The sequence below is a fragment of the Bombus bifarius genome, unplaced genomic scaffold, assembly GCF_011952205.1.
Source record: "Bombus bifarius isolate JDL3187 unplaced genomic scaffold, Bbif_JDL3187 scf7180000008193, whole genome shotgun sequence".
In the NCBI taxonomy this organism is placed as follows: Eukaryota; Metazoa; Arthropoda; class Insecta; order Hymenoptera; family Apidae; genus Bombus; species Bombus bifarius.
In genome coordinates, this window is record NW_022884501.1 from 437,099 (window position 1) to 462,076 (window position 24,978).

General features: G+C 35.9%; 1 protein-coding gene across 2 annotated transcripts in view; it reads right to left on the minus strand.

Moving 5' to 3' along the window:
• The window catches only part of LOC117209731 (UPF0489 protein C5orf22 homolog), a 1,030,747-nt gene that overhangs the window by 136,595 nt on the left and 869,174 nt on the right, over positions 1–24,978 (minus strand). For both annotated transcript variants that reach the window (XM_033452076.1, XM_033452074.1), the window contains one exon: positions 18,776–18,891. In XM_033452076.1, the coding sequence (XP_033307967.1) occupies positions 18,776–18,891 (116 nt within the window). The remainder of the gene's footprint in view (positions 1–18,775; positions 18,892–24,978) is intronic.

Sequence of the window (24,978 nt, forward strand, 5' to 3'; positions counted from 1 at the left end):
TTCCAGCAATTATGTACAACGGGAGGGAAATCGTGAGACAATTTCGCTGGAAACGATCGTGTCAAAGTATAATTGTTCCCTTAATTTCGATGTTTGTTGAACTTTCATTATGTTATGATTATGTACAAATTGTATACCGTGAGAAATATTTGATAGGTGTACTCTGAAAACAGTTGGGGCTTATTAAAGGTAGCCGTGAAATTGGTGTGAAGTAAATTTGCTTCCTGAAATGGCTCGTTAAAGGCGCATGCCAAGAAGAAATTATTTTTTGAGAAATATTCAATTTTGAATGGATAGCTACCTTATTTTTAATAGGTAAAACAGATTTCAGCCTATGTTCTATCTCATTAATAGTTCGTAAAAATATTAATTTGCATGAATATCCGCGGTTTACTTATTGCAATGTAATTTAATATACAATACTTATAACAAATGAAACAATTGCTATTTCAATTCCATTTATTCTATCAAAGTATGAAATTACATAAAAACCCTCGATCTACTTATTCAAAAGCTGCTCGCTTAAATCACTCACGTTAAAAAATTTATTTATTGTAATGTAATTCAATGTATAATACTTATAACAAACGAAACAATTGTTATTTCAATTCCATTTATTCTATCAAAGTATGAAATTACATAAAAACCCTCGATCTACTTATTCAAAAGCTGCTCACTTAAATCACCCACGTTAAAAAATTTAACCTCCAAAGTAAAAAAAAAATACAAGGTCTGAAACTGGAAAGATAGCCTAAAAAGATGCACGAACTGGATACATCACGTATACTGTCAAAAGATTGCCATCGGCGAAAATGTTCGCACAGTATCGATCGTATCGATCGTCGATCATTATATGGCGTGATCAACATGTGCACGCGCGAGTCTACCTGAAAAGACAAACAGATCCGTAGCTACGCAGTTCGTGCATTCGAAATCGATTCGTTTTCGAAACGCATCTGCCTCTATGCAGACGTTGTTTGTGTAATTTTAATCGAATGATTACACAGCACGCGTCCAGATAAGAGGTTGTTGATTATCTGCCGGTGAAATTGCACTATGTTCCATCGAGAAGCAACGCAACCGGCAGTTAAGCCGTTTTCGCGAATTGGCAACATCTTGTTATTTCGTGGTTATTTGATTTCTGGATTAAGGACCAACGATGATTAAAAATTTTGCCAGAGCTCGTAGATCAAATTTTTCTTGGAATCTCTGCCTCGATGAATCCTCGTTTAAAATTGATATGATCGATGGATATTCGCATTTGTCGAGGGAATTAAATTGATATAGTAATATTAATTGCTTTGTACAAAGTCTTAGATGAAAAAGTGATAAGAATAATAGGTGCAGATAAAAGTCGAAAGAGTTTTTAATAGTATATTCTGCTATATTAAACGTATATATCATAATATTCTTGTATTAATATTTAATTCATTTCATTCTCGATAATAATTAAAATTTGTTATCGGCATAATTCGGTAAATTTTTAAGTTGCAAAGAAGCTATACTATGTTGAATGGAAACAGTTAAATTTAACATTGGATTTGTTAATATTTCAAATTGTTTACGCATATAACTCTGTAATTGTTTAATCTGCGAACGAACTTCATCGTGTTAAATATGATCTTTTTAATATGATACATGTGGTAGGTAATATTTAGCATAATTTATAGATATAATTTTAACATATATACATACGATGCAGACAATATCTATTGCTATTTTTGAAATATGTATAATTCGATATGATGATATTTCAATAATCTTTAAATGTCTACTACTATTAGCTATCTCATCTGCATCTTATTTTGTTCATATATTTTAAGTAGCATATGTGATTCAGTAGAACGTAAATACTAAATGATGTATAACGACATACGTGCATTTGCATAGAAAAGATGGAAAATCCCAGGCCCGGGTAATTCAACAATTTATACATAATCAGTTATATAATAACTTCTTTACTAGGTATCGCATACGTTATATCTTTATTACGCTATAATTTGTTAAACGACGCATGACACGAAGTAAAGGACAACGCACATAGGGAACACATTGTGCAAAGATAAATATGGAAAGATAGCAAGAACACTCTTTATCATTAATCGTAATCTTCCGTTTTTATGCAACATATTACGAGCCGAAGTAATTAAGCCCCTTGTAACACACAGGAAATTAAATTTTCCTATATACTGTCCATTCTCACATGCCATTTTCGTAAAATATATCTTTAACTATGTCATTGCATACCACATGTTACTACATCGATAAGTTTCTATACCAAAATGACTGAATTTAGATTTTTAGTTTTTAGAAGATTTTTGAGATTGTTTTTAATTTTACGTATTTCTAAAAATATTAATCACGAATTGTTCTGGAATTATATTTCCAAGAACGACTCAGATATCTTAAAATAACTATTTAACTTGTCCTCAGTGTCTCTTATACTATACTCAAACATTTTTATGTTAATCAAATCCTTGAAATATTACAAGTTTATAAGTAAGTTTTTTAGTACTGTCCCGATCTTGGCAAAATTTTATTTTGTACAATATTTCTGACAAGATTATTTTTTGTATAAACACATTTCTCTCGCAGCTATTGTACACGCCAATTTAATTATACATCAATTTCTAACACCTAAGGGAAAAAATACTTATCTCCATTATCAACCTTAACTTCATTAAACACAATAGCACTTTACCTATCTATCATGTCGCTTACTCGCCTCAGTGTGCTATTACTATAAATTACTATTAATTATGCTCTGTCTCAGTAGAAAATACAACCTTTAACACGATCTACAATTTTAACTTTCTAACAATAATTTCTAGCTGGTCTAGTTTTCACGATCTAACGGATCTTTATGGAGATCTTCGATCGATTCTTCAGAATCAGGAAACTTTATAACTTCCTGCTTAAGGAGGTACAAGTACATCTGCGATTTTTATGTTGAAGTTACGAACGTCGGAACGTTAGTTGTCTAATTTGGAAGCAATCACGAGAACTGTCTTACGAACGATTAAAGAAACGATAGCCGGTCATCGATAATATCTCGCGATCAGGGCCACTTATAAAAATCGATTTATACAATATAGGCAATCCTCGAATAACATGGCTAAATTGCTTCTGTACGACAACAAATTTTACAGTGCTATAATACTTGACTGTATTTAAATAATTTATATCTATTTCGATACATGTAATTATTCATAAATAATCTATATTACAATACATATAATTTATAATCTAGTGTCTTTAAAAAATGCCTGATATTCTTAAGAATATTATCCTCTACTCTTGTGAAAAATCGAAAATTTATTGATATTGTCGACTTGAAGTATGGTAACAAAATATTAATATCGTCTTCCATTTAAGAGACAAACGAGGAGATGCCATTCGCTTTCTAACAGTCGCCATAGAAAGCTTTGTTCTACGCTAAAAGATTAGCTTCTTTGAACCATCTAATTTAAGAAATAAAATACAGTCGATATCTTCGTTGCTTTTTGAGGAAACATCTCGCAACATCATGTTACAGCCGCCTTGTACTTTGACAACAAACAAAATTTTATATGCATAGTCTCACTTATTCAGAGGCTCCAGTAATTAATCCACCGGAGGCTTAACGAAAGTTGAGCAGGCCTTTGTTTTTATTGTAAATCATGCCACGTTTCTTTCAAATTTACCGTACAGAGAAAACGAAGACATCCAATAAAACTTTTTTCCACGGATATATAGGTACTTTGGAAACATTATGAGTAGGTTCACTGTAGAAATAAAGGTCCGTAGCAGACAAATTGAATGGCGCGCGAGCACGCAACGAATGGAGATGTTCGTATATGCACGTGGGCGTGTATAAACGTTCGGTCAGTGAAATCGACGACGTGCAAACCTAGAGAACACGATGTTTAGAAATACCACACGAACAAACAGACGACGTACAGCAAAACGAAGAGTCCGAACTGTTATCGAGGAAATGGAATATCTCGTGTATAATATATTCGAATCGAAAACGTTTCTGAAAAGGCAACCAGTCGCTTTTGAAATTTACCACAGCGGAGTTTGCGAACGTTTAGAATGTCGTTTCGTAATATTTACGTTGGCAACGTGTGTAGAAGTCGTGGGCAATCCCGAGGAGGAGCAACGCGTAATTTAAGCAGGAGAAACATTGTTCTAGCTAGATAGCTGGATAAAAAATTCTGCATATTTTATGCATTCAATGCACCGCCAACGCGAAACATATTTGTCGTGCTGGCGACAAGTGTTTTCTTTCGCCTTCTCTCGATTGCTATGTCGATAAATATTCCGTTATTTTTGCGTCATCTTCGACACGGTGTATAGACGTTGGTAGCAGTCTTGGATATGGTATGATGATCGAGCTAAGCGTGTTATCCTTTTGAATACATATGCAGGATTGTTTCGCGCGAATTGACTATTTTAACGTTAGAAGTATCAGCGTTTTGTCTGATCTTCGTTATTTATTCGAGGTAATCATCAGACAAAGTAGTTGGTTCTAATTTTAAATACATAGAAATTTACATATTTTTCTGAAGTCAAAATACTGCCAATGATTGTATTTAGAGATAGAGAATAATATTTGTCAAGTTGTCAGAAGATCAATTTAACTCAAATGGTATGAGGTAGTATTAAGTAGTTTCATTATCGAAGCTGGCATAAATGGGTAATGTCAGAAAGTAATTCTTTATAATTTTATTAATTAATTTAATTAAAAAACGAGAAATAGAAAGAAATTCGGTAGACGAGATATCGACAATGTCAATATTTGTCGAAACTTTAGATAAAAGAAAAGTTAAATTACATATAAAGAATATAAAGAATATATCTCATAGGATACTATTCCAAAATAATTTGAAACTAAAGTTATTCGCATACTAATGTGATGCAACTTTCAGTCTGTGAATATTTTTCTACCGATACTTTTATACATTACGTTACAAACGGACATAGATTGTCTAAAGGAACTTAAACGAACACTAACGTGTGTACAATATAATGCTTTATTCGACATAACACGAATATTATCACACGCGATTGAGATCTCTTTTATTAAACGCCTCTTTTCTTCCACGTTATTCCAAAGCATTCGTGCCATTTCATTTAAGAAATCACATTTTTACATCAACCAACTGAACTATCGCCATACAATTTTCTGTTATTTCCCTTATTAGAGTGCGTAATTTCTATCCGAACGCTTCTGATGTATCCAATTATTCTAATCTCCGTACAAAACTATTCATCTTAACGAGAGACTAAGAAGAGACTAAGAAGAGACTAAGAAGAGACTAAGAAGAGACTAAGAAGAGACTAAGAAGAGACTAAGAAGACGAAAAGTCGGAATATTCTTGTCGATACCAATTAACCGAAACGTCCAATTTAGCGCAGATTCTATTCGAAGCGATTCGCGATACAAACGGGAGAAACGAAAAAACGTAGGGTTTGCTCGGCGTGTCGTAAAAGGATCGACAGATCCTAGAGCATACGCGAGGAAGATTACGCGCAGCGTTCTTCACGATGCCTGCAACCCCTTCTCATTAGAAACTCGTAAAACTCTCGAACGCGGTGTGGTCGTGGATACGAGCGAAAAGGATGAGAAGGGAGACAAGAAAGAGCGAGAGAGGCAGAGAGAGGCAGAGTATACTTGACGAGAGAGATACGAAACGTAGAGTGAAGAGGGAGACGAACGTGGAAACCAGTTTCTTGGGCGTTACTCGATCCAAGGAAGAACGATTTCTTTCCCACGTGGAAACGCCACGGATAAATATACCTGTGGCTCGAGCTCCTTTTATAGGTGTGCGCGATTAGTCACTGGGAATTCACGGGTGCACGTGTGCTTTCTTCTTCTATCGTGGCCTGTTCTGTTCGCCGCGAGTATTTTTAATTATTTCTTGATGGTCGCCGGACGTTGTTGCATTCGATATTAACAGCCCTGATAAATCACTGATGTTGCCTTCTTTGGAATACGTTGATACGTTAATAGGAATTAAGAGAAGAATGATTTTAGTTTCCCGAGTTAACGAATAGAGCGAGAAGATGAAATTTGTAGGAGTTGAGCATGGAATTTTTGAGATATCGGAAGAAATTTCATTTGTGAACTAGATTTCCGAGAACGTTCAGGTGAAACAATTGTTCGTGATCTTATGCAATCATAATTGACAAGGTACGTTGCTGGATTAATGAGAAATTGGTATTAGTTAAAGTATTATGAATTGTAAAAATATATTATGTTGTCTATACCTTATTTGTTTCCTTTAAAGTTAGTATGATTTTAAGAAGAAACACAGAGATTAGTTACTTGTTAACTTGTCTTAAACAATAGTAACACGACGCCTTTTGTTTCATAGAAGTAAAACATGGAGATTAATTCATTATTAAATATTTACGATATGGTGAAAAAGATTTGATTCGTTAATTGATTTTAAAATTCATCTAGATTTTTCTTAGTTTCGTTCGTTTTATGTGTAAAGAAATCTGTCTCAAAACAGCCTTTATATCAATAAAGTATCGTTTATATTCTTGCTAAGTCTTACAAATTTTTATATCGAGAAAAGTGAGTTAATGTTACCGCCTAATTCTCGATATAAAAATTCACGATCATACACGATCGGTTTAAAACATTAACATTCTCATAACATCTTCCTAGTTGTACTTGAATAAGCCAATTATAATTTTTTACTATATTATATATATTATATTAACTATGAGAATAGAATACTAATTTTCCCATTTTTAAAAGACATATTTATACACCTGTCACGTCAGATAATTTGGAATTTACGAGAGTAATGTATCTTTAGAACGACAGCCACCATTAGCATCTCAACGAAATATTCAAGAATAATGAGCTTCAATTTACTATTTTTACGAGATTCGGATGTACCATATTATTTCATAGCTTATGCAAATGCAAGAAGAAATGACGGAATAATAGTCATCGTGATTGCCTTGATAAGATTCATAGCGTAGAGCTACCTTTCATTCTCGTGTGAAAATTCCACGATCAGATGCACCTGTGGTTCGCGACCCCTTCTTAATTGCATACGAATAGCCGGACTATTTACATTATTACTTAGGTTTCCCGTTTTACAAGCGTTCTTTGCGATAGATCACTCCGCATAACGTTCTACCCGCTTTGAAACTGATACAACTTTCGATCATATTACGAAAAACGGTAAACGATAGATTCATATCTCTTTTCAATTTGAAAATTTCTCAGCTTCTTAAAAGATATTTAGATAACATCTTGCTTTCGAGCTAAGTGAAATCGACTTGCATAAAATACAAGATTATTCTATCTTCTGGAAGTTCCTGTCATTGGTATTACCAACTTATATTACTACAGATATTATCAATTTACAATAAAGTTTATTTAAAGAGACGTAAATGTACACAGGTTCATGGAAATAATCGAATTCGAAGACATGTTTTTGTAGACACCTTTTGTGAACATATCAAATATTTTGAAATTCCATTAATATCGTTGTGAGATTCGGCAATCATTAAATTGGTAAAGTTTGAAGTTAATCTGAAAACAAAAATCATATTTAAACAGTCGATTATCCATTGTATTAATAAAACTCAATATTCAGAGAGACCATCTTTGTCACGTATATGTCTAAGATGGTTATTTATGTCGTACACTAATTTTTTACTATATGTGCATATGTTTGCAATAAATATCTTGTAATCTGTATGTACATTTTCAGATTGGTTTTAAATTTGACCAACATAATGATGACAGTTGCGTCTCATCTCGTGCCTCGTATTAATGAAATATCATGTTTTATACGACACATACGATACGGATATATAAGATTTCTATGGTGAGCTTTCTATTAAACAATCGGTGTACCTCAAAATCATATCATATTCTTCAGAAGAAATTCCGCGATAATTTTAGTCTACTTTGAGCAAAAACTGTATAGAAGAAAAGCAGCAACACAATTTAAATATTTCCATCATATTGCAAGCTCTTCAATTAAATTTAACAATCTCAACGGAACCAATTTTCCGAGAACAAAAACAGTCTGCTCGCGGAAACACAAGCCATTTAAATAGTGAACATCGCAATTCCTCCATCAACCAAAATCTAATTCCAACGCGAAATACCTACGTGGACGAGTTGCATGGAACTGCAATAAAACATGCATAGCGGACCGGTAAATGGGGTCATCTGCCTCGCGATATTCACAGTGGCTGGCCTCTGCGCGTTTCCGTCGGCCAATTCAACGTCCATTCTTCTTCGACGTTTCCGTCGTAACGTAAAAAAGCGACGTAACAATAAAAAAAAAAGAAAAAAGATGAAAAAAGAGTAACTTCGGTAGTGGGAGGAAGCGAAAGAAACAGAAGGCAAGAGGAGGAGACGTCAGGTTCGTTAACCCATCGCGTACACGGGGCATCCTTGCAGAAATGCAATTCGCCAGCTGACGATGCGCTTAACTGCAACGAAATGATCGTGATGCAGGACGTACGAAGAAAAACGAGAGAGAGAGAGAGAGAGAGAGAAGAGAACAGGGGCGAAAAAAACAGGAACGAGAGAAAAGGAAATAAATAGCTGTGAAAGACGGTCAGGATAGAAATAGATATAGATTCTATCGTTATAGAAGCTATATAGATATAGATATAGAGAATAGGATGAAGGAAAGGGAGGAGCATCGATGCATTCGATTTTTAATTTCTAATTATTGCGTAATTACCCTGCACTCAGACCCTTCGGTCGTATCGTGTGTGCAGACCTTATGTCTCGATAGAAGCCCTTAGTTATGGGTTGCGATAATTGCCAATTTCCATCGGGTGTTCTTCTAGCTTCTATTAGCACTCGCGCGTGTGCTGTTCGCATCTAGTTCTCGTAACCTGTGCTCACAAAGCCATGGATGCAGCGTCGAATTTTTATGGTTCTACCGGAAAGTTGTTTCAGTGTGGTTACCCGGGTCTAATCGATTACACGTGCTTTCATTTCGCTGCTACGAATGGAGGAATGTCAGTTTTATCGGCTCGAATGGGCATTCGCGTTGCTTGAAACAAATGTAGATGTAGCTTCATTCAGTCGTAGAGAGGCTGCGATCTTTTTCTGGCATTTTTGAATTATGTATAGAGAACACGGAGTGTTTCGATGTTATAATGTTTAATGTTAGACGATAAAACTTGATTGCCGGCTAGTAAAAATGGAAGGGGAAAAGAATTGTAAATTTATAGACGGAGGAAGGAAGAGAGATGAGCGTGGCGCCTTCAGAAATCACGTAGCCCCAAGAGTAATTAGAGATTCAGCACGGCGGCAATCGAATGATAAAATCTGCATATCTTAGTCACGACCGTAGATACACGTTTATCATAGACAACTTTTATTTGTGCGTCATTAAACTGGTAGCTCCTACTGTACGTAACTAATTGCGTATACCATATCCGAGAGACGAAATTAACCGCGGACGGTTAAAGACCGAATAATAAATCAAGTTGGCCAATTATTAAGCCGAACATTTTCAGAGCGTGGAAAGTAAGCTTCAGGTATATTCCTGCAAGTTTAATTAAATAATTTATCATAGCCGCGCAACGCTATAGAAATTAAAAAGTCACGGGCTATAGAGAGCAAAAGTTACAATTTCTTATTTTCATTCTTGTATACTCTTGTGATGTGTTTAAACTAAATCGTGGAATACCAATTGTTTTTATCGAGTTCTACCATTAGCAATTTTGTTAAATTTTACTTTACAATGATTACAGTTTAGTTTGTGAAATTAATGCGTAAATATTTCAAATTAGTATAGCAGAAATTATATAATAAGTTCCAATCGTTTTTTAAGGCTTTAATCTTATATCATAAATCATTCTTTAAGAAAATATATCAGATTTCGAACCTTAATATTTCTATCGAGCACAATATTTTATATAAGAAATCTTCAAAAATCTTTCATTTCATAAATTCCTGTTCTAATTTTTAATAATTTTTCAATTATGTCACATCGAACATTGATACAATCATTGAATATTATTTACAATGAATAATCTCTATGCCAACACATAATCATCAATGAAAGATCCTGATTTAACATTTCGTTAACATTAATACTTCAAGGAACAATACACGTCGTCGTCATTCAATGAATCGAATTCTTCTTAATTTCTCAGAAAAAAAGGATTAGTTTTATTCTCATTAATATAACGAAGAAAATATTTAACAATGTTTGGTGCAAAGTAATTCTCAGCATATTTTTATTTACATGACTTTATTGAAACGATTACAGATCACTTAGATCACGATTAGAGAGACTTCCAAGATCAGTTAGTTTATAGTGTCCGAAATGTATTAAAGCCTTAGTCTCTTATCTAGGAAGTTTGATTTAACTCTTCGTTAACTATTTTTGCGGAATGTACACTTACACTAAATATCTCATAGCTCCAATATACATAAATATCATCAATCATGATAATCGAATCTCATAACACTGCTAATGAAACTTCAAAATATCCTATATAATACACATAATACACCGCTGGCCATAAGTATTATGAGACTTACTCGCTATATCCATTGGGGAACCGAAACAAAATTTATTTTTTATTTAGTACTTGATGCTATAAGGTACACGTAATGTAAATAAAATAGCTAGGAATTTATGTACATTTATAACAAGATATCTAGAAATTTATAGTAATAAGGTACTTAGCTTTATAACAAGATATCTGGGAAATAAAAGCGAGGAAAAGTATTCAATTTGTATTAAATATCAGTAGGTGTTCTAATATGTACTTATAGCCAGTAGTGTAATATTCATAAAAGGTTTTTACACTACGTTCGAATATATTCGTGATCTACCTGAATTGCTATATACATATATCCCTACACCGTGCCACAACATCCTCAATAATTTCTTCCAACTATTAACCAACCTCCTCTCCATTTACCCCCACATCGAACCCAATTAAACCAAGCTGAACCTCGATGTGAGCGTCGCTTAATCCGAGACGGGCGCAAATCATCGGGATCGCAGTCGGTGCAGGCAATATCCACTTTGTAATCCGTGCACAGGCCGGCCGTACTGTGCACGGATGCACGAGGAATCGCAGGTAGATGCACACCGGCAGCCCGGATTCCTAGGTGTGCGCATCTCCACGGTGCGCCCATGCTGCACATGCAACACGAGACTATCTGATTCCACGGCGGAAGTCCTGTTCTTGCTCAATAACCTAGGCGATCCGCGGAGAATAATAATTGTTCCAGAGGGGTCCTGGTCTCTCTCTCTCTCTCTGTCTTTCTCTATCTCTATCTCTATCTATCTAGCTATTTATCTTTCTCTCTGTGTGTAGAAATACAGCAGGTGGAAAATGCTGGTTGCGGCAACTCGTCTCTGGATTTGTGGCCATCGTCGTCGTCGCTCTTGTTGTTTGCCGGATACGAAATGAAATTTCTTGATATTTGCGCGCGATGGGGTTGCTGGCGATTTACCCGGGGAAAATTCAAATCGGTTTTGTTACGATGAACGCGGAATACGTGAAACGAATCCGACGATCCTTATCACGGACGCGGGAATTATCATAATTGTAATTGACGTCGAGTCGGTGAACGGCATTCGATTCTTTGTAGTTTAATCAGAGACTGAGGGGAACCACGCCAGGTCTTTTAATAATTTTGCTTTATTGACCAGAAACGGAGGAGGTTTAATGAATTGCTTGAGATGCTCGTGTACAGTGGTATGTAGCAGTGCATTCCCCTAATATAAAATAAACTATATCGTATTTTAATTTCATTAAAATCCTTGTCACCGATCGTCCAAACTGATAAACTTAATATGAAACGATCTAGTAATTAATATACAAAATAACATATATAGGCTGCAGACGAAGAAGTTGTTGATCAATTTTATGTTACAAAGTTGTCTGTAGATTTTGCAAATAAACCTGTGTTTTTTTATCTTCTCGAAAATTTTCAAAATATAACTCGTAATACTAATTGCAACGTTATAAATAGTAAAATATTACATGCTTTAGTAACTGTACCTTTGGCTTTGTCAATTTATCAAGTAGTTTTAAGAGATTTACACCCTTGGACAGATAATCTTCGTTCCGATTATGTCATATTAAAATTCACCTGTTTAATCGGAATGTGACATTAATATCAGAAACTCAACAAAGATCAACTTGTCATGTCTTCCTTCTGTAATCTTCGTATGCAAAGCATCTTATAATCCATTACAAGATCTGTAATTAAGCTTCCAAAAAAAAAGTCAAAGGCAATTCGGTTTTATCTTCGATAGCATATCTCTTTCGTGGAATTTGAACTAAAAGTAGATTCTCATGTTCGATGTAATGATTCTCGTGATTTATTTAATCGGAAAAATGACAGATAGTCATAACGCCTTCGGACGGCTCATAATTTTTGGAAACCGATTCGTAACAGCTCCAGATGGATGGCCGATAATCGAAATGGGATAATAAATATCTTTCAAATTAGCCGATCGGTCGCAGGTGTATTACAGGTGCAATACCTGTCGCCAGGAATGACCGTGCATATGGGGCAGGTGATCTTCTCGAAGAAAAGTTCCCTCAGTGATCTAGAATCGATCTTGATGAGTTCTTCACGGGCTAATGCATCGATAACGAGCACCGACGCCTTAAATTTCGTTGTAGTCGTCGTTTCGACTTCGATTATCCAATCGTCATCTCCCTCTTCCTCTTTAACACCCTTTGAATCCGTAAGGATTCTCACGATTAGCTACGCACGAGTTGTCATATTTTACTAAAGTATTATGTTATATTGTTCCAAAACAATTTAGATAAAAATATAGGGGAGGATTCAGCCTTTTTGGTAATTGGAATTTCAAATTCAAAATTTCTGTTACGTGCGTGATGGGTCACCTGCTGTTATGAAATACGATTGTTATAATTGTCTGGGTTGTGTTGGCGGAATGTGTTCTGTATATTTAACTTGAAGAATATGAAAGAAGAATACGATAAGTAATATCTCTTATTTTTGGTAGGAAAGCAATTTTAAAATTTAATATGTAGTTGTACGCATTACCAAAATTTTCTTTTTATTTGTTTTTGAAGGGGAAAAGGTGTTGCTCCACCCTCTTTGTAATTTTAGAAATATTACTTGGCATAGTATTAAAATATTGAAGCCAGTTGCAACTTTGCTTTTTGCAAAACTTCATCAACTTAAAAGCTATTTTTCACTTCCTCTTTCTAGAAAGAATTTCTATAAAATACTTCCATTTCTACTTGTATTATTAGAAACACATATACTACTAGCAGTCTGCGTATCTTCATACGTTTGCGAGAAATTTAAAAATGCAAAATTGCACATAATACACGGAATAAAACATTCCATACACGTAAACAATTCAAAATACAGTATTCGTCACAATCTTCAGTGAGTGAAACAAATCTCTGCCTAGATTCTATTGCTTTAACTATGTTCACAAAAACGTGAATCGCCATAAGCACAACCATACTGAAATATTCTGCACTTTTCGATGACTCTTATTCTCGATTGTTCGGGTTTCCACCGCGTTATTAGTATGTTGCACTTTGTGAAGTGAAGTGGAATTCACAAAACGTTGAAACAAAGAATCAGGAATATGTCATCTAATCATCGTGAAAGTATAAAATCTAAAATTCTTCCAATTCATAACGATCTTTTCTCCAAACACCCTTCCTAGTTTCACACACGACTTTCACTCTCGTTTTAAAGTTCCACCGTTGAATACTCGAAATTCTGCAACTTTCTCCAGCGCGCATTTAAAACCTGTCTCTAATCGCAACAAGGTAGAGATTTCGAGAAAAAGTTCGTAATGGAAGACGGAAGTGAAACGGGACGAAACAGAGGCGGCGACGGACGGCGCTAATTATCGATCATTATGCGCGCTGTGGGCGGGTAATTGGGATTTATGTTCTCCACGATAATCCACGAGTAATATGGAAGAGAGGGTGAAGGAGTAAAGGCGAACGAGGGCGGCGAAAGTCCGACTTAATGTACCACAGGTTTCGTTTAATTGTTATTTACGTGAAACGATCACGCTATTCTCGGGATCGAAAGGTGGCAGGAGTGCAGAACAAGTGGAACAGATAGAGATAGGCAGGTAGGCACATTGTTGAGAGAAAAAGAGAAAGAGAGAGAGAAAGGGAAACTGGCTGATTTACTGAACTAATTCGCGACAATTATCAGGTGGAAGAAATAGTAGCCCGAATCACGCGGATCTGTAAATCTTTCGAATGCCTCTCGCGACTCGTGTAATTCGACTGTGTGTACACGCACACAAAGAAGATTTCGTTGATATCGCAGAAAATAACGAACGAGGATTTTTATTTTTTATGACAGGATTACTTACGAGAAGAAATTATTTTGATGCGTGTGGTAGATAGTGAGTTGGATATTTCTACATTTACTTTAGCCTTTTAACTATTTCCGCGTTTCTTAGGTCTTGCGCGCGGCAATGGTTGCAATTTATTATAATAAGAGGAGAGGATGTAGCTGTTGTGTTGTTGGTGCGAGGCAAGATGATAGATGGAGAAATGGAAAGACGTGATTTTGACGATTTTTTAGGTTATGAATGTGTTTAGCGATATTTAAAGATTGTTACGTGAACGTGGAAGATCACGTACAGAAGAATATAAATGGAAAGAGACTCTTAAGTATTTATTACTCGACATACTGCAATGTAAGCACAATGCAATATGTCAGCAGGAGATCTTTAAATAATTTTTCATTAGAAACTAACGTACAAGTCAGGATACTATCGAATACATAATAAGTTATTCAATATTTCTGATATTTTTGAGATGTACTTTGATAAAAAAAAAAAAGTACATTAAGGATTGATTTCAAATTGATATTTAAGAATACATATATGTAGATTTGTTATAAATATTTATCAAGCCTAGTGTGAAGTTTTTCTTCCTAACATATTTACAATACAAAATTTACGATATTTACAATAAAAAATTATCAATTTACATTATCAACACAAGATTTAGAATCAATACAGATCATAAGAAATAAGCTATGGAAAATCCTGCAAAAATATCAATTTATCATACATATATGTATTGTCGATTAATAATGCTGATAATGTCAATAAACGTCGAACAGCATTAAATTTCAATATTTTTCCGATATCAAAGTTAATATATAATATTTCCAAAATAAATTAAAATCAAAGGAGAGGTCACAGTCATCGATTCCGATAAAATTTTTTCTGTCGAATCTAGAGCAAAAAATAAGCCATGTTCTCTTTTTTAAAAACCATTTACCTTTAAAAACCTCTTAGCATAAAGAATTTTTAGACGTGTTTAGTAACAATTTTCAGTGTGTAAAACATATCGTGGAAAACAAACCTAACTTTTACATAATTATCTTTATTACTTCTTAAATTATTACATGTTTGTAGAAATGGAAAGACAGCCACCTCATTATCTGTATTCTGAAGAAAATTCAAGGGTACAGCACGAGTTGCCCCACCGTATCAGAAAGTATTTTATAACAATCCTCGTCTCATCAAATTACAAAACAGCAAACAGATAAAAGAACGAACGTCTGATACAATGATTTCGCATCGTTTATACGGAGCGTCTGTACCTTACGCTTTTTTCCGGTTACCGTGTCGCCGTCAGACGAAATGCCGGAAGTTTCGATACCGGCTATTCGCCGGTGTAAAAGCCACGACAACACCGAGCAATCTACCGGGCAATAAAATCGGCGACAAGCAGTGAATTCGTGACACGACGACCATAAAGGGATTTATGCGCACGTTCGAAAAGTACGGGCGACGAGGTCGTCGACTACACGGCCACGACCACGGACAAGAAGAAGATACGATAGCAAACGATAATGATAGCTAGTCTCCTGTTACTCTTGCCCTCGAGTTTCATCATAGAATCTTGCAAAAGTCTCGACAAGCATAAATTTTGTCATAAATAAGCATTGCACTTTGCGAATGTGTCCCGTTTATAATCTGGAAAAATCCTCAAAATCACGTCTTTTCATTTCTCCAGTCGTTACGCAAGTAGATACAGACGATAATTACGAACCTGATAATGGTTGAGCCAACTAAGCCAACCGATCACGATATTTGCGATGTAGAAGGAATATTAAACGTTTCTCGAGAATATTTATGAATTGAAATTATCTCGACTAGAAGTTGCTTGTTCCGTTTAAACGATTAACAGGAGTACAAGTCGAGTGTGGCTACATGGCGAAATACGGTATGACGTTTTATGGCTTCTAGGAGCCTGACTGAGGAATATTGTTCCCGGGAAGTGGACCTGGATGTGGTTCGTGGTTGGGAGAATGTAGAGAGAGTTGGAGATTTTTGTGTTAGAGTGTGGAAGGAATTATGATGCAGGTTATGACGAAGTTGGTGTGCCTTTGGTATATTTCGATGTTTCGAGTATAGAACGATCGATGGAAAATGTAGTTACGTGCGAATGAATTTTTATCGTTCGAAGAATGAAAGGAAAATTTAGTTGATCTTTTGGAGACATCGATAAGCTCGAATTCTTACGAGATACTTTATTTAAGGCACTATTCGTAAAACCAAACATATTTCTCTCCTTCTTTATCATCAGTATCAAAATTCTAAGAAACTTTTGACAAAGATTATATAGAAAAAAAATCAATTCTAATTCTTCTTTATACGCAACAACAATAACAACAACGATCTTTATAATCTAAATCGAACATAAATCAAGAATTTACAAACTTACAGACTAACAATAAAAACAGACTAATAACACTTTGGCAATTCATTCAGTATCGTTATTACATTTGTAACGTGAAACAATCGATTATCAGATGTTTTCAAATGTTTCAAAGAAATTCGAATATTTGAAATAAAAAGATTGGATCAAATTCAACTGGAAACCTAACCAGCCCCTATATTCTTCATATTGGAGACACAAGCAACAGTAATAGAGGAAACAAACGCGAGAAGAACACTGACATATCGCGTGTTATCGAGAGACAGAGGAACGGCATCCTTTCGAAAATGAAAGAATCCTGATGGCTTTTTTGCTGCTTTTGTTCCGCGCATCGATTCCGTCCAGCATTCGTATCCCGACAACTATTTTACAAACCACCATTGAAACAGTACTGTGTGGATCTACGCTCTCTGTGTGGATGTGTACGTGTTTAAGATCCGGTATCGAGAGGGATGACGAGAGAGCGAAGAGAGAAAGGAAAAGGGACTGACGCAGTGCGCTGGAAGGATCAGAAAGCCAAAGATCCCGAAGACAGGCACAAAGGGCAGACACGGCAAAGAAATTGCATCGCACGCTAAATCTCGGACGTCAATGCAACCGCCTAATCAATCTTCAATCGACACGATTGATTCTCTCCCCTTTCAACCGGCGACTACTTGATCTCGACGCTTCTCTTCGTCGACGACCTCTACCATCTCGACGTCCCCCGGAAGCTGCACCTCTCTGCTCTTAATGCACGCTCGTGTAATGCTCGTCGATAATGACAGGAAGGAGCGTGAGTGGCAAAAAATATGCAGATAAAGTCTTTACAGTGAAGACTTGTTTGATAGATTTTTATAAACTTTTAAATTCTTCATAGAATTCTGGTTTGACATGCGGATAAATATAGAGCATTTCACAGAACTGGTTTAGTGATATCTTTAGGAATGGTTACGCGTACAAAAGAATCTTATGGAACAATATATGGATAAAGAGTACTTTTAAATGTGAAGATGTGCCTGATAAATTTTGTTTGGCTTTCGAATAATGGATGTAATTTTAGTTTGACATACAGACAAGTACATAAAGTATTTCGCAGTACTTGTCTAGCGATAATTAAATTTAAAATCGTTATACGTATAAAAGAATATTGCAAGGCGATGCCAAATATTGTTGAGAGGAATGTACGCAGTGCAAGTGTTCCTCTAAACCTTCTGACTATTTTGGTTTAGATTTTTATCACAACTTTGCAACAACTACTTTCTTGTACGAGTATTATAGCGTGTAGTATAAATAAAATTTAATCACGATAAGATAAGGACTTTTAATAGGCAACAAATATTAAATGAATCTTTCAGCATATCATCGTAATGAATAGAAAGTTGAAATTCGAGAAAGGATTAGATAATAATTCATTGAAAAAGAATTTTTTGTCTAGCGGTATCGACTTCTAATGGCTTTTTTTTTGTTACAAATTGAATTATGTTTTTAAAATTGTTTCATATCTATACGTATATTCTATATCGTTAGTTCTTCTCGTTTAAAATCCATCTTACATTTAATATAACAATGTGTAACTATATTCAAAATAGCCATATCTCTCTTTTATTAATCCTTGATAACATCTTTTCGATCCATCCAGCAAAATACAAAATCTTTAACATTTAATTCTGCGTTGTCCAATAAAGTCGTTCGTGGTAGCAGATTGAAATTTCACGCGATTCAATCTCTCGAGCCTACCGATATATTCTACACATACTCAAATGCAAAAAAAAAAAAAAATCGAAGAAATTCTTTTCTCTTTTCAATAAGTCACAGGGCACGGTAGCAATTCCTGGGCGATTTGACGTGAAATGGTTCGCGCCTGTTCGTCGTCGATCAGCAATTGAGCAAACAGCGAGTGTTAATAAAACGCGTCGAACGCAGCCAATCCGATTACGGGCTTGAAATGTTCACGTATCGAGGCATTCGTCGCCCGGCTCGAAACTCATTTTAATCCCGTTACCGGCCGCGTGATTTACGAGCTCTCCATGTAAATTGCCTCATTCTCGAATGTCTAATAAAACGTAGAAAAATCGTGCAAACTCACCGCGCCGATTTCTCGCCCTCGTAACCCTGCAGGCTCCTGTGTTCATCCAAATAGTCGAAGAGGTTTTCCAACTCGGTGAGCTGTTCGTTCCTCGCAGCGGTCGTCTCCTTCAGGATCTGCAAGAGAAAGGGGGAACCGGTCGTCAGGACACGTGGTTACGATTCATGGTTAACCGGTTAATTCGATGTAAAAAGGATTGATAGGCGCCACGAGTTATTGTCTCGAACGGTGACTGGCTGAGTGTCTATTCGTGAATATTTTTAAGAAATTGAATATCTTGTCCCGAATAGAGAGGCAAGAAGGCGTGGAAGCGAAAGGAATCGTTAAAAGAAAATATAAATATAGTATGGAATTGTACTGTTGGGATGTTTATTGTGACCTTTTACTATAACCTATCACCTTTATTTTCTTCGTGAATATCGTTATTTTGTAATAATTTCTTATAGTTTCGAGCTTTGGATATTGATATCGATTAATATTTTTCTATTGGAAGTATCAAGGAGATTATTTAAATTCTTCTTGACTTACAAAATTAAAACTATGAGATAAATATCTTTTAGTATCTCTTTCACGTGTCATAATAAAGGAAGATATCTCGATGAACTTTTACCGATTAATTTAATTGGTTAACTGATACGATACTTTCTTACCAGATACAATAATTTCTTTACTTATGGCTCTCCCAATTTTCAACCTACTCGTTCCATTTCTGTTACAATTAAAGTATATAATACATGAATTTGGAAGAACCAACACTGATTTGATTTTATTAACATCTAATTTCATGGTCGGCGACATTTCTAGTTAAAAGATGATCCAGTTAATGGGCTGAAAACTTCTTGATGAAAATCAATCTCAGACAGCCAAGCTAGTTATTAGGACTATCGTCCTTGTTTAAACATACGGATATTCAAATTGCAGATTCATCTACATCTCGTTCTACCATTTCAAGTATCTTCATGTTTCATTTCCATCACTGTCTCCTCTCTTGCGATTTCTGCACAAATTGTACGTAAAACGCAGAAAGTAACGGATAGCTTCCTATAAGAGTTCGCGTAAAGACAGCATAAATTTGCAGCGCGTCGCGACGATGGCATACGTTATACACATATGCCATGCATAAAAATGGTATCCATGATACGCCGACGTGATTTACATAAATATAGTACTCCTGCCTTCCATTACGTCACTACGACGACATAAGGAATCTCTCTTTTCCGACGAGTTCTCCGGAAGCCACAAGTGCGTGGAACGGAAAAAAATCGACGTCAGAACTGTATCGTCAACGATAGGAATAAATTCAAGGATTCACGCGTAACGCATCGATGAAGCGTGTCCTTCGATCTCCATCTTTTCTACATTTTTTCCATCGATCAATGTGATCTTTTTTTTTTTTGTCATCTCCAGTTCGATTTACCTCGCCGAGTAATTATACAATATATCGACGTCATTACGCGTTTGATAAGTTACGTGATATTTAATACTTGACTTTGATGAATTAGCGAATTTTATCTCCCTTTGATCGCGATGAATTATTAATATTGTTTTTCATTCTTATCTTTTCACAAAACGGTGTGTATGTGTAATAGGTATCATTCTGGAAAATCACACGGAAAATGACGAGGAGAATAAGAAATAAACGTCTTCTGCATTGGGGAGATCTTTTTAAATAGAACCTGTATTGTTGACGTCATCTTTTAAAATCGATGGATGAAAAGTTACCTCAGATGACAATATGTAATGAATTAGCCTGCGTGTTCTCTATCTTCCTTTCTATCTAATCTACATAAAATAGACGTTAGAATCCGACATGTGCTAATGCACACTTCGTCGATCGTGTGAAAGAGACCAATGCTATTTCCTTGACCCTTACATTCTAGAACATGAATTTCTTCTCTCTAATGGGAGGTGTATTGTAATATACTAAATCTGGCCTTAAATTCCAAACTAAATGAACTTCGGAAGAAAATCTTATTGAGAGCGATTATAATCAAATATTACAAACATTTTCCTTCGTAAAGAATTCAACGAGCTATAACAAAATTTTCATAGTAAGCTCGTCTGAAATCATAGTCAATGGTACCGACGTTTGTATAGTTGATACCAATGAGTTTAAAATTCGTTGAGAAAAAGAAAATATCTTATTACCTATTTTTCGTGAAAAGAAATATACAACATTGCTAATTGAGTTTAATGATACAACACGATAAATTAAGGACAGTTTTTCTGCTTTCTCAAATATTATCCAAACTTCAGAGAAATATTTCATTCGCACAGCAATAATTGAAACACAACATCATACGAGACTCTCACAAACCAAACTGACTAACTTTTTATTAATTTCTTAATTTCGTTACATACGTACACGATTAACATTCGATTCTCAAGAAACAGACGATATACTTCCGTAAGATGACATAAATAATGGTGAATTCCGAAGTGAATTTAACTAACGATCATCTTTTTCATACTTTTCAATTCGACAATTTATCCATTGAGAACGTGGCCTGCGAACGTGCGAACGCTACCTATGAACAACCTGACAACGTGCGAACGTTGTCTGCGAACGTGGCCAACGAATTTTGATTTTTGTCCCAAATCCTCAATGAAATGCCGCACTGTGGAACGCTTGGCAAAACGAAAGAAGCAGAGCAAAGAGAGATAGAAACGGTAGCGATGGTACGGGGTTCGCGACAAAGCGGGGCATGGGGTAGGAAAAAAATATCGAAGGTAGCGTCCCTCGAAAATAAAATCGGTTTTCCGATAACTGGTTATTTGCTCGCACAAGTGGCTCGCTGACTGGGCGAGCACATCGGAAGCGGTTTTCGCGTGTAATATTATCGAGTTATCGGCGGCAGAGGGGGGCATTGATCGGCTGCCGGAGGGACAGGGAGGAGAGGAAAGAGACGGGTGGAGGAGACAGCCAGAGAGGGTGGAGGAGGTGGAGTAGGTGGATGCGGAGGAATAGGGTGGGTGGAGAGGGCTAGGCGAGCGTGCACTGCACGAGCACAATATATCCGCGTGATTACAATATGTCGGGGCTCGAGAGACCAATATCAACCTGAAGTCGGCTCAGCCAATGCTAATAATCCCTATTGTTGGTGCCTCCACTCGACTGCCTCTCGCGATCGGATACATCTTGTTTCGAAATTTCGAATTGCCTCGTCGTTGCGTCCACCTACCGATCTTCTCTATCTTCCCGCGAGCGTCCTCCATTCAGTATCGTGGAATTTTTTTCCACGCAACGTTTTGCATCGAGGATCGCTGCTGAAATTGTTTGACGTGGGCTTGAGATAGTTGTTTTGTGGAGTATTAAATAGTTTCCTTTTGAAAAGCGCGTGTCGTTGGAGGGAAGTTTGAAGGTATAAAGTTTCCAGGCTGGATTTTGTCAAGTCGATAGTCATATTGTGGATATTCTAAAGTATTAAAGTAGCATTCCCATTCGAAAGAGTTTAATAATTAAATACATATCAAGTATACCAGTCGAGTGTACATTAAATATAGCGACTTTTGATTTTAAATAAATGATGAAGGATAAAACATTTATGTATTTACGTATTAACGTACATCAATCTTTCTCAACTACTTTAAAATAAGACAATAGAACAAGCTTACAAATCTAAAAATTATTCCTTTCTACAGAACGATTTTATCAGAAAATTATGACAAAGTATTTCATAAGAAAGATGAAAATTAATTCTTCCCATAAATACATCGCACGTTTGATCTCAGGTGTCAAGTAACCACTTGAACTTTGATAAAATGTGTAATAATGTAACGGTTGGAATTAATATCAATAGTTAGCGTAACAATCGAGCAGCAAATTGCAACAATTTTCTTATAATCTGACCAGCGATCGTTGGACAGAGATTGCATTAATTGAGCAATCCGTTTGTTACATTGCAGTGCGTGCCGTTAAAAGACGGGCCATAATGGTCAGGTATAAACGACGAAAGAAACGAGACTTGTCCTCGACGTTTATCCCTGGCGTCGGCAAGCCAGGCCTCCTTTCACACGTCCCACACGAAAGACGACGAAGCTCGATCTCTTTCAAAACAATTACGCATTCTTCAACGCCAGTTCTCCCACGTCGACATTATCGTCTTGCTGCAATGTTCTCTCCAGGCTTGCCTACACTATTTTCAGAAAAGACCACGGAAGGCTCGACGTTTACTGCTCATCATTCTTACCGAATTGTTTGTTAAGAAACAGATCCCTTTGTTGTTAAATTACTTTAATTCGATGACCTTTTAGAATCTTTATTCGGAGTAATTTTATTGTTATGGGGTCTCCATAAATACACTTTCAGTACTTTTGTAGTAATAGTAATTGCTATTAATAACAAGTCTTTTGTCTGTTTCAGATTTTGAAAGGAAAATGTAGAACTCCTCGTGCAGATGTTACAGCAATGTAAGTATAAACAATGTGTAATATTATTATACAATTTTTATAAAAATATTAAAAACAAGTATTAAATATTAAAATATTGTTGTTATTAACATAATTGAATACTATTATACAATGTACAACAATAGTTGCATGAAAGGTATGAATACGAAGTTTTATGTTTAGATCACAAATTCTCATTTTTTAATAAATAGAAATACGTATATTGTTTTAACAAAATTTCCAACAGAACATCCTCAGTGTCCTCAATCTTAAGAAGTTTATTAACGAAAGAAAAATACGATTGAGTCGAAAATGATCGGAGGTTTAATTATTAATTACATCATAAAACGAATATAAAGAGAATTCTATTTTATACGAAGATTAATAATACTCTTTTCCACATAGTCTATATCTTATCAAGAAGTGATAATTACAATACAATCAATTTCACCAACGCACTGGCACAAAACGCAAATATAATTCATACAAAATTCCACCCAAGTAGTCATCTACCGTCATATTTCACGTGATTTAATTACAATTTTAAGAACCGAACATTAATCTCCATAACAACTAGACAGAAATTTCGAAGATACCAACCTTCACCGGTCGAAATGATGGCAATCGAATATCTCTCGTTTAATTCGCCCAGCTAACCATACCAAAGACGATACCTAACGCGTTCATCCACCGTGTGCATATATGTAACTACATCGTCCCATTTTCAGTCTACAAATTGAGCTCGTTAATCTCTTTCGAGAGTCGCGATGTGATTTTTTATGGTTGTTCTCCGGTTGTAATCGCGGGTTCATATTTAATTCCAGCTGCGTGAAGGCCAGTTTTTCGCGATACAAAGACCCACTATCGAGTAACGTTCGGTGATCAAATAAAAGGGGTGGCAATTTCCGGCGCGCGTAACGAGCAATTGAAAAGCTGCACTACGAGGGTTTAATTAATAACGATTAATTCGACCGATCGGGTTTCTCGAACGACTTTTAAAGGTACATAAGGATTTAATTGGACGTTTGTATCGTACTTTACAAAGACGCGCGTTCGATCAGGGACCAGTAATTTAAATTCAATCTATTCCGGATCGAGTGTCTTGGTCACGCTATATCCTCGATTACGAAAAGGTGACTTCGATGCTTATCGCGGTGAAACGTACAGTCTGATAAGAGCTGGTCATTGGCTCGTTAATCAGCACGCAAGCCGATAGTTGCGAGAGGCGTGTTCAATTAGCTCCGACTATAATATTAATGAATATTAGCGACGGTGTACAAGGAGAGTCGGTCGTGCGTTTCGCTGTCAGAATTTTGCCCAAGGGCTGGAAGCTTCGCTGCTCGAGCTCGGTTCCGTGGTTGGTAGCACTAGCCAGCCATTAAACGTACGAGCATGCGAGCTCTGGTGCATGCGATACTTCGTTTCTAATCGTGGCTTTATTCTGAATTATACACGGGTAATTATTGACTGTGCTCGCCTTCGACTTTTACAAGGTAACGAGGAAGTGAGTCTGGTAAATTAATTCGATGTTTCAGAACTAGCTTCTTTAGCTTGGTTTGTTTCGTTTTAGATTTCACGTAGTTATTAGGAGATGTATTGAAATTATTCGAAGGTTAACGAACGCTTAAGAGGAAAAAGTTTCGTAAACGAATGTGTCTTTTTATATATGCAGGCCACGAGGAAATGATATGGTTTGCCAGACAGATAGTTTATATAATTACGAATTTATATAATTTTATAGCTTATACAGTTCTTATTTAAATTGTAAGGGATTCATATAATAGAAATGTCCACTGATACTCCCTAACACCTAC